The sequence below is a fragment of the Hesperophylax consimilis genome, chromosome 1 (assembly GCF_061612785.1).
Source record: "Hesperophylax consimilis isolate HC1 chromosome 1, BYU_Hcon_1.0, whole genome shotgun sequence".
NCBI classification, from domain to species: domain Eukaryota; kingdom Metazoa; phylum Arthropoda; class Insecta; order Trichoptera; family Limnephilidae; genus Hesperophylax; species Hesperophylax consimilis.
Window position 1 is genome coordinate 18267878 of NC_142836.1, and position 12156 is coordinate 18280033.

Here is a 12156-nt window from a genome sequence, read left to right on the forward strand (position 1 = left end):
CTAAACCAGTCATCAAGCTTTTCGACAAGAGAACTGAAGACCCCTCATCTAAAGGAACATATCAAAGCTTTCCTCCCTTCTCAGTATTGAGATAAACTAACCTTTCAACGTGCAATTTTGCCTTTGGAAGGTTTCGCGAGTATAAGCATCATGCTCAGTATGAATATGGTGACCTCACTGCAGTCCAACATACACGAGTACCTATATTGAAGTTTTGTGGAACGAGCACATGTTCTGTTTAAAAATAAATGTACGTAACATACTCGATACAATCCAAGCTCTCTTTTCTGACCGCTGTTCGAAGAAAAGCTCGAAAGCACAGAACATGCTCGGGGGTACCTACAACAAGGTACAACCTACATTCCTTCTACAAAACAGAATACGAAAGCGAAAGATACAACATATACAAGTTAGTGCTGGTTTATAAGAAAAACCTCGAATGAAAAAAAGCTATAGTGTGGGGCTTTCACGGTCGTTCAGCTCAGTGAGAACATCAAATGACCTCCGCGGTTGAATGGTAATGGTTCTATGGGCCTAGAGGCCGCGGGTTCAAAACTAAGTGCCAATAAAAGTTATAAAGATTTAAAAAAGAGATTTTAACAATTCATATTTAATATGAAAAAAGTTACATAAACTGGAGTTTACTCATTCAGGAAAAAATAATGAAACCGTATGAAATAATATGCACCTGCGTATAAAGAAAACATTAATAATATACAAAAGCCAACAAAAGGTTAGCAGCTTGTCTCCCCGGTGAAATTCATTTACAAACTCCCTCCCTGAAATATTTACCCTTCGAAAAATTTGAAAAAAAATAACAAGTTATGCCAAAAAAGGAACTCTAACAAGAAACAAATTTGTTTACAATCGATCCAATTACTCATGGCTTTAGGCGAGTACTCAACACTCAACATGTACCATGAAAGTCCATAGAACGGTGTAGTCGTAGTGTGTAGAGGTGATGGCCAAACTTCATAGGTCCATCTTACCTTGAACATTTTAGAGAACAGTAGACATTACTATCTTACTCTTAACATTACATTTATCTTTCCCAACGAGGTCACGTCTAATCTAATATACACTAAATTATATTATAATGCATCTAATAATACTTTAATAATGCTTTACGAAATATCACCTGCGGGATTACAAAGTTATAAAGTATCTTTAAAAATCATGGTTTTATGGGGCAATTTTACCTACCCGTGTATAATAAAAAAACTGCTTTTCGCACAATGTGCGAGGTATGGTATTTTCATATTAACACAAGTTGTCATCGTTGCCACTATTAACTTCTATGTGCCGACTTTTTTTTATTTTTTTTATAGTGAATACCTCACAAGAGTCCCAACTGCTCCCGTCTGGAGCCAGTGAGACTATGGCATCCCCAATTGGGGGATGTTGTGAGGCTGAAGGTAAGTGGGGAAGGGAAAGAGGAAGGTGGGGAAGTACCTGGCTATTCAGATCTAGTCACTAAACACGGCTAAAGCCATTTGGAGCAACGTTTCAATTCTGAATGGTGGTCTTACACCAGGGCGATACTGAGAGTATCTTCCACTCCGAACTGTCTAGGAATACAAGATAAAATATAACATTCTTCTGCAATACATACACAACCAACTATCAGACACACTCACTAACCAATAGGATGCATGATCTGGGCAACAAGTTTGGGGGTACTATTGATATATTTATTGACTCCATTTATAGAACTAGGCGTAATCTATACCAGCACTATGCTGAATCCTACATATTATAGTAGCGTTGGTAATGTAGTTTTAGTAATTTGTTTTATATGTGTTTTGTTCTAGTTTCTATAATAGTTTTATCTTACTGTTACGTGTTTTACTAATATTCTTTTATATTCATCAGCTTTAAATTTTTTTGCGTAATTTTCGATAACTTACTAGATATATCCTGTTTTAAAATGCATGTAAAAGCCCGGCCGGGCGTAAAACCAAATAAGATAGAATTAAATTTAAATAAAAAAGTCATGGTTTGTGAAATGATTCAGATTCGTCATTCATGAAACCAATTTACAGTACATATAAATTTATTATTAATAATGTGGGATATTCAGAACTTTTTTTTAAAGCTTAAGTTTTTTTAGTCACGCATTTTCGAAACATATTTTTAAATGAAACACTTTAATAACTTTACATACGTCATAAGAACACGCAAACCTGTTTCTTATAAACGGTTTATTTCTGCCCCGACGGCCGAAACCGGCTGGCATATTAGTATTGTTTTAAATTTCAAACTAACAGCTTTTCTACTAATTTCCAAAATAAATATTTTTGTTAAATTCACAACAGATTTTCACAACGTTCAGCTATATTTACGAGCCATTCCAAGTAAAGCGAGTGAGTTTCCTTAGAAGGTAAGTATGCCCCAATGCCCAATCGTTATCTTGTAGTATTCGCGATTATATCTTTGTTATTAAACATCACGGCCGGGGGACACCGCTTTATATAGACTGCTCATTGCGGTTTTCTGCTCAGTATCACTTATCCATATCACATAGGCGGTTCTATTGTATGAACACTGATCGAGTATATTTCTTTCAATACGATAATAAATGATTATATTACATTATATTGCGTGAGTGCGTAATGCAGATACGACTCTACCTGTCAACTTGCTGCTGTTATTTCCACGGAGTAGATAGGTCTTGACGGGTTATCGAGGCACGAAGTGTGATAATGTTTTAAGGGTTATTAAAGATTTAAGTACTGAACGGCATTCGTCGACCTGCAGTCTATCGGGCACCACTTAAGTGATACATTGTGTCGTTCCAGGCGTATCTACAACTGCGATGGAGGTATTTCTCATTTTTATGTGTTTTACTTTTTACTCTTCTTTTACACGTGAGGCAATAACTAATGACTTCAGACTGAACTATCACATACCAATTTGCCATAGGATTTTACCTGAGTATCTAGTACCTACTTACTCGTGGCGGTCTGTGATTTTTCGGCGTCATAGAGTTGTAAGATTTAAAAATACGACATTATTGATGTTGTAGTCGCTGAATTTAAAAAAAAAATCAATTCGAAGATTTTCAGGATTCTTTCGGTTTGGAGAAGGGCTGCTAATGTCGTATTTTTCAATTTTACCACTCTAGCGTATTGAAAAGTCACGGACTGCCACCGCTACCTACCCACCATATATTGTTTTTCAAAAACAAACCTATTATTTGGTTATTTTAGAGTAGGTACTTACACATGAATCTGGTGAAATATTAAATTAATAATGTGAGACTTTCTTTTAGAAAATTCTTTGTCGCAGTATTGGTAGGTACAGTAGGTAGGTACCTATAGCCTGTTTGAGATCTGTGTTAGTCCTGCGTGAAATCTGGTTTCAATATACATAACATTAATAATATAACAATAACACGTAATACTTTACTTTAATAATTATTTTACATTAAAGGATATTATAATTTTGTTCACTTATCTTAAGATTGAACAGTTTTCTTAAATGTTTTTAGTTGGTTATCCGTTTTGAGACTATCGGGAAGGAGATTTTAAATTTATATACCATCATGGCCTCTGCTTCTCTTACCACTTTCAATCTTTGCTGTAGTAGTATACAATTTATTACGTTGTCTCGTACAGTGTTCGTGTACTTGTGACGTTTTTATAAATGTTGTGCTCGTGTATAAGTGCATTTTGTATTTTGTACATTAAAAGGCATATGTTATATACGTACAATTTACTATAAGTTCATTTCTTGCCATAGTTTTTTCGTGGAGATCTCTGGGTAATAATTTATAATTATAATTAAAGAGTTTGTCGTATAATTTTATTATGTTTTATTTGTAAATCGTTTAAGTATGTAATGTGTGTGTTTCCCCATACTTCTATGAAATAATTTAGTTGGGTAAACTAAAGTATAAGCCCCCCTTTACTTCTGTGGTAGAAGATGAATTTGTCATGAAAATTTGAACGTGTCATTTTCAAAATGTGGAACTAAAGAATTACCTTTTATTATACCTGTATTTGAACAGAATATTATTTTAATAGTCGTTTTCAAAATGGGAATTATAATATCCCGGAATTTTTCACGGGTCTCAGTTAGTTTATTATATTACTCAAGTCAAATACTGTATGTATACATTTGTATACAATTTATAAATCTAAACGTAGAGACTTATTCTTGTTTTCAATATTCAAAAGCTTTGCCTGTAAATGTATTGAAATTACGTCGTATTTTTTTATGTGCGTGCATTACTGTTTATTTCCAGTATTGTATTGTTGTCATCCATTATGGTCCGGTTCCCGAATAAGTAAAATTTAACTACAACTTTCTCGAATTCTCAATACACTTTATTACTTGTTTTGTCAGATAAAAAGCGTGGGTTTCAACTACGAATAATGTTTCCCTCGAACGATTGCTCGGTGGCACAGTGCTAGGTCTAGGAATATTGAATAACACCGTTTGAGTTCATTTACCTATATTGCCGTGGTAAGTAAAAACACAATGTTTCCTTTAAGACTCTCGAGTAACACACTGTGTTTTTACTTACCGTCGAAGTATAGGTAACTTCATAACATACCGTAGAACCATAAAGTCTGTTGAAACTATGTAAAGTATATTGCACTTATTGTTTTATGGCTATGCAATGTATCGCTAAACAACACAAGCAAGTACCTACTAAAACTTCAAAGGAATTTCAACGTGATTCATCCGATTTGAAAATACATGTTTTCATATTTGTTGACGTATAACTGCAATATTTTGCATTCGGTATGCCTTTATGTGTTTGAATAAATTCAAACCATATTTGCATATTTGCATTAGCAACAAAGATATTTGCCATCTTTACAGGTACCTACAGCCTGTTCATAAATTGAAATAACGCTTTGAAAGAAAATCTGTTGTAAATTATAAATTATTTAATTCTGTCATATTTGTGGTAATTCCTACTTTCGATAACGACGGCAATAATTTATTCCGTATCGGAGATTCCGCGACCTTCGAGAAAATTGAATGTCGCCGTCATTAATTTCCGCGCGATTGCGATATAAAATGGAAATAGGAAAAAGTCGCCTACATCGCGCCGTGCACCACTCCGTTCCGTGCCGCTCCGTTCCGCGCCGCTCCGGGCCGCTCCAGAACCTGTTCGCCCCGCTCTGTTCCTCCCGGCCGCTGCGCCCGCTGCACTCTGCAGCCCGGGAATGTTAATCTGAGATCGCGAGAGCCATGACAATTACACAAAGCGGGCCGCCAATTTATAAGAAACCGGCAACAAAACGACCAACTTTTATAATGAGAGATTCGCACCTTTTTTCATATTGCCTTGTTTTGTTTGCCGCCGTTCCCGCAGCGGGCGGCATCAGCTCCGGTGACATTGGAGCGGACATTTGCGCAACTCCCGCTGCACAGCGCACGCTGCACAACTCTGCAGCCGCAAGTCGCCACACTTTGCTACCATGCGCCGTGACGTCAGGAAGATGCATCGCCATTGTTCGCTACTTTATTGCCTTGTTTTTATACTGTAATAAAGCGGCGGTGGAAACTAAAGTGTCGCCTTTGCTCCGCGCTTGATTCCCGCTGCATTTGGATGACAATGAAAATGTCCCTTCTTATAAATTAACGAGATCAATTGATCACTCGAACTCTTCGATTAAATTAATGTAACCTTATTTGTTTCCGTTCAATCCTGCCTTGTTGATAACGCAACCGTTTGTTGACACATTATGTATGTAGTAGATACCGGCGTCCATTAGGGAAAGAAATATTCACCTGCGAGAGTTTGTTCATATCGGAAACACCACCCTCCGGGGGTATTCCACGAACTCGTGCACTCAACAGAAAATGATAAAGATACATGTGCACATAAATTTGGAAGGTGGAATGCCTTTTACGGTGTTGCTCCAATGCCACCAGCCATCACCCCCCGGTCCCTCCTCCTGCCCAGCGCGGAGTCCTGGTGTAGTGTGTGATACCACTTGCGCCCAATATGGCGCCCTGGTGACCCTGCCAGTTGCCAGTTGGCAGTCCTCGCCTCGCGTTTGATTGTTTTGATACTGTTTGTGTTAAAATCGCTGCCCATATTAGTATATCTCCATGTACGAGTAACTCACTCTGCAAGGTTAACTGGCGACGTCCATGGGCGCCATACGGTCAATTAGCTCAAGTGGTGGTGTCAATCAAAATATATTATTTTTTTATTCAACACCTTTTAAGGACGCGGCGATGAGTAAATCAGTACATAGACTGTACCTACCTACTAGTTGCTGATAATGAAGTCATTATATTGCATTCAAATGTTATTAATGACTCTTCAATGCCATATAATGACTTCGTTATATTGCACTCTCTATTTTCCCGACGGCGATGGACGATGGACCCCATCAATGAGATTAATCATCTCATTCTGATGTCGGACTATCCAATGTACACATGTTTTCTTGGCCATTTAATATGACCATAATATTTAGTAACATGCTTTCGCTTCTTAATTTGCACACTTCTCCACTAATTATTCCTCTTTTGAAATCAATAATTATGCAAATTTTTGAAGAAATTTACATAATACGTACCTAAACTATCTAAATGTAAAAAAAATATATTGATTAAGAACCGTTAAAGCTTCATTATTCATTACAAAGTTTATTTTCATTCAATATAATAAAGTTGAAATCTCTGTACGTTATTGTCCGGATATGAAGTGATTCACAGAGGCGGATTAATTGTTGAGAGCGCCCTAGGCAAGCACCTCATCGGCGCCCCTCTAGCGACCACATATTATAAATTTTAACAAGTACCTAAAGTAGCCGAATTTGTAGTTAGGTGGGTTTTACGTGAAAATAAAAATTTCGTGGGGGGGGGGGGTGGCTAGAGAATTTCAAGAAAATAAAATTTGTCCCGAAAAAAAAATTCATGGGGGGGGGGGGTGGCTAGAGAATTGTTTAAAATTGATGTTTTTACGTGAAAATTATGTTTTTAACTTGACTCTGAAGTAGCCCGACCAGTCGCGGCTGACGGAGTAGGCAGCATGGACAAATCGTGTTGTTTAGAACTAGTAGGAATTTCACATTGAATAGACTCGGTAGAAGACGCACTGTGAATTGCGTTAGAAAATTCCGAATCATCACTTTTTAATTTAGAAAAAAATGTCTCAATATGTTTCGTATGCTTTATAATAGTTTGATTTTTTCTTCTTTTTCCTTAGCCTTCCTTTTATAAGCTGCACCACTAGGTTTCTTCTTCAATTCACTCATTATTTGGGTAATGAACTAAAACGCAATGTACTAATTAATTCACACAAATACCGCTGCGAGTACGTAATCAATAGAAGCGCGTGTAACCGGCGACATCCAAGCTGAAAGTGATGAGTGTGACTGTCACCCCGTCATCCGTTCGGAAGTCCGGTGCCGGCCGCTTAGCCCCTGCCCCCGCTGCGCCCTTTGCCCTGCAATCTAGCAACGCCCGCGAACGAATCCACGAGCGAGCGGTCTTCTATTAAAAAATCATGCGATGGAGGCATGGAGGAATAATCAAGAAGGCGAGTATGCTTTGGAAGCTCTGCATCTCTACAGAAGTAAATAATCTTTTATATTGTGTAAGCAGGTGCATACTTACTTACAAAATTAAGTTTATATATATATATTTTTTTTAATTCTAGGGGCGCCCGCCGGCGCCCCTTTGTAACTGGCGCCCCTAGGCACGTGCCTACTTTGCCTTAGGGTTAATCCGCCACTGGTGATTCATGAGACAGCTTTAATGAGCCACTTGAAGCTTTCTGAGATCAGAAAAAGAAATCGAGAACATCGGTTAACTTTCCTCTTACTTCTGGCACTTCATGACAGAATACTCACTGCCCCTACAGTCTACAACAGCAGCCGACGGTTGGTAAGTGGTAACCTACTTCCTCCACATCCTGAGCTCATACACAGAATCCTTCAGGCAAGCTTTTATTGCATACTCAATTAACTCCACACTCGGACATATTGCAATCGGAATACAGAGCGCATTGCAAACACTCGCACAATATGCTAAACTGTTAAACCACTGGCGCTGGCTGCTATTAATAGAATGTGAATTCCGTGTGATTCTGGCCCAACTTAAATAAAACGCAAAACCGCATACATATACTGAGTAATAATAATCCTGTAAGATCATTGGGAGACACACCCTGAAAGTTTAGCAAAGTATTTAGTACTATATGCAGGTACTAAGTGACTTTCCTTTTCATCCTTACATTGAGGTTCCAAGTTACACAGAGCCAGGATGAAACCAGTTGCACCGGTTTCGAGCAAGTTGGTGCAGCGCCGCAGCGCCGTGCGTAGGTACTTAGTACCTGGTACTTGTGATTGTGAATCTCCTTTCTTGCATTTAAACTTTGAATGGCTTTTCCAGATCGGCTGGAAAGGCAATTCAGCTTTTTGTACTTCGTGTTTAAGTTTTAATCGCCACGCTTAGAGCAGTCAATCTTTCAGGAGTAGATTAAGGCGAAGCAAAAAAAACATGTTTTCAATAGAAATGTATGAACGCGTAAAGGAAAAAAACTATTAAAAAATACAATATTAAAGCTAAGATTATCTGTGACAGTTTCACTTGATTAATTTTTTTGCTTTCTTATAAAATTATTTACAAAATAAATAAAATCCAATTTTGTGTTTGAAATCGAACGTTTCTAGACTCCGTTTGTCAAGCGATTTTAATGTCTATTACTTACAATATAAGGTATACCAAGAATATACACATTTTTGGCTTGTAGCTTCCTCTTAATCGTGGAGATGATGGGTTTGAGTTGTTCCTGGAATATGGCAGATTTCCTGGAATACTGCAGGGTTGTTATTATATCACCTACTGATTTTAGAATTCCTTACTGTTTATTTATTGTCTTCTGACTCTTTGGCTAACTTTGATCGCTTTTAACATTTACTCTCAAAATAAGGTTGATGATGTACATCAAAATAAAGAACCTATTTTCAAATCAAAAAATATAAATCTACATTTTTTCAGTTGTTATCTCACCTACTTGTATATTCAAAGATACAAGACATAAATAAACAAAATGTAGGAGGAGATTAGAGCCAGTGGAAAGCGAGCGATCTGCTCCGTGATGTATTATTGACAGTGTTTGCCAGAGGCATGCGAGGAGAGGCGGCCAGATACAGACGGCAAAAGGAGAGGAGGAAGGCGAAGGCGAGGGCATACAGCCTGACCGATTTCCTGACGGATTACCGGGAAAAGGAAAGTTGACTCCTGTCATGTCTGCAGGCAAATAATGACGCTGGCTATAAATATTATTCAGCCAATGGCGTCACTAAATTTACACGCCCGATGCCCGCCACAACTGGCCCCGAGATACGTTCGCAATAATAACCACACTGTTTTATTTTGTGCGCGCAATTTCGATACTTTCTCCTCAAATCTTAAATACGTAACGTGGGTACTGATCGTATTGAACTCCACTTTGATTAGTCAGTTCTCGTAAATAGAAAATCTGTCGATAAGTTGGGACACACTTTACTTATCGATAATGATCTTATCATATGTCACATATTTAATTATATTTTTTCTTTATATCAAATTCTTATCAGATTCTCGAATGAATCCATATAGAGTATTGGGATATTCAATCAATATCGCATGAGTAATGTCAATCGTCATGTACACAATTCGCCGAGTTGCCTTTTTTTTTTTGCCTTACAATTCGTGGAAACGGGTGACTGCAATGAATTTGAATAACCGCTTAGTTAAGACATGGTTAAGACTAGTTGGAGTAAATGCGACTTTGGAAATTAGTTTCCTGCTACTATGTCACGTGTCATATGTCACGTGGCATCTCAACCGGCTGGACTATTTGTGGAGGAGTATGCAAGTTACGTCATTTGGGAAACGTTGCTTGAGTGCATTCAAAAAGCGTTTATTTTGTGAATGCGCAACATTCAACAAGTGATATTTATACTCAACAAACGACAGTATTATGTCATTTCACATAGCCCTCGAAGAGATATTTCATACATAAAGGCGCTTACTAATTATTGTTATACATTAATCGTAGCTGCTTACTTTTGTATTTGCCGTAGTTAAATTTAACCTATGTGGTAATTGTAACTGTTTGTAAAGGTGTTTTTCCACCTCTTTTATAATCAGACACAAAACATGTTTTTGTTCGATTGCATTCCAAATTCAATGGTCAGGAAACCAAACTAAGCTACGAGTAGCATCACCTCATCCATCTTAAATTATGAAATGTATCCTCGTGATGCAAAAAAAACCACATGAGGTCATGTTATTTGTTGTTGCTTAATAATATTATTGTATTGACTCATTTAGCGAGGAGTGACTCATAGGAGGGCATCGGTAGAGGCTATTACTTTGATGAGACTATCGAACACAGCATATTCATACACGTCTCACTTATATTATGTATTTCTATTATCTCAATTTCCTGGAAAACAAAATAGTATAATTCTTTACAAATTATTACTTTGTAATGTTTTTACAATATCAATTTTTGCATTAAATGCAACTTTATTATCAACAACAAAACACCAATACCTAATAAAATCAAATAAAAAATAATTCGTAAGCCTCCAGATAAACCTAACGCTACATGCTATAGAAACCTTCTTATCGGTGACCTAATTAAGTGTGACATGCGAAGTAAAACGTATTTTCACTTCAAATTACATTTTATACAATTTCTCGGTCCCAGTTTCGTGTCATTGTTTATATTTTGTAATTTTACATTTTGATGGTTTATGCATTCACTCCAGGTAATTGGATTTACTTTGCGAGTGTACTAAAGTTCCTTGTGTTCGTCTAGGCAGAAGAGACGGTATTTCCTTCAGGCAGGGGTGCTAAAACATAATGGTTTCATATTTTATAAAATGCAAACTTACCTAGAAACAAAGCGGCCGACGGATGCAATTTAGACGCATCCTGTGGGAAAAGTTATTCGTGGGAGCAAACAACAATCTGTTATATAATTTATATCAACAATTGTTATATCTATACTATAAGAGAGATTAACTTCATCATATTTTAAAAGATTTATTCCATGTTCATTGTCCTCATTGATCTATCTATTTGAAGAGAGTGTTTGTGGCGTACGTCGTGGCTTTGTTTTTTATACAAATCTAGAGTTTTTTTCTTAAAAAAATGAAATTTTTCACATATGACCTTCAAAAGTAGAGGAAAATTACTACCTTCATATAATTTTAAAAAAAGCTCTACATTCAGCCCGGGAAACGCCAGAGATTTGAGAGAGTATTATAAGCTTTTATAGTAGAGCTTTGCGTAATGATTGGAGTAATGTTCCGAATAAATTTAAAGCTCGTATTATCATAGCGTAAGTCTTTGGGTGTATAGCAAAGAACGGATGAATACCGGATGGTGTATAGCTCAGATTAATTTCGGATTGATTACGGATGAATATCAGATAGATTACGAATACTGGATGTTGGACGGATATCGGATGCATTACGATGGGTGATATATCCAGTCACTGTTCAGCTATTCGGGTAGTGGTAGGTGGAAGCGTGGCAGAGTGGCAGAGTGGCAGGTAACAGGGACAAGTAGATCCAGCCCACATTGGGTTTCCGTGTAATTCTGCCGGTGCCGTGTCGCGTCGTCTTCACCTCGTGTGACGTCACCACCTAGACCCGGTGTTGTCATAGCTCATACCTCTCCGGTTCATGTCACATTTCATTGCTTCCGGGCATTAGACCCTAGGCCTAGCGGCCCGACAGGAGAGAGTAGGTACATAAGAATGAACTTGGCTACATGAGTCACAGTGCTTAAGGCGATGCACTACGTCGTTTAATATTTTAAATTGAGCCGCTATCAAAAACAACCCTTACGCAGATGGCGATAAGGTTTAAATTCCCGCTTAACACCATCCGCCTGTTTTGATTTATGCAAGAAAAAAACATGGCCGAAAAGTGCCTCTTATTTTATTTTGTGGATGTTCAGGCATAAATATTTATTTTTTTGCGATAATTTTATAAATAACTTAATTTTCCACATTATACAATAAAATGACAACCGAAAATGGGTTCGCGAGTAGGAGATTTTGAACTTTATAGCAGTTTTCATAGGCCTATACATTATTTTTTTCTGGGCTTATAAAAAGACTTATATAAAAAATTATCGATTATTTCAAAGTCCAAGATGTATTCTACTCGCAGTATT

The 12156-nt window shown here is 37.3% G+C and overlaps 1 protein-coding gene across 8 annotated transcripts in view; it reads left to right on the top strand.

Moving 5' to 3' along the window:
- Positions 1-12156, top strand: part of LOC149426380 (uncharacterized) — a 66308-nt gene that overhangs the window by 21276 nt on the left and 32876 nt on the right. Inside the window, exon 1 of one of the 8 annotated variants that reach the window (XM_089651068.1) lies at positions 2518-2821. The exons of the other annotated variants lie outside the window; for them this stretch is intronic. Within the exon in view, the coding sequence (XP_089507194.1) occupies positions 2816-2821 (6 nt within the window). The 5' untranslated portion in view covers positions 2518-2815. Of the gene's footprint in view, positions 1-2517; positions 2822-12156 lie in introns of those variants that run through there. 8 annotated transcript variants of the gene reach the window in all.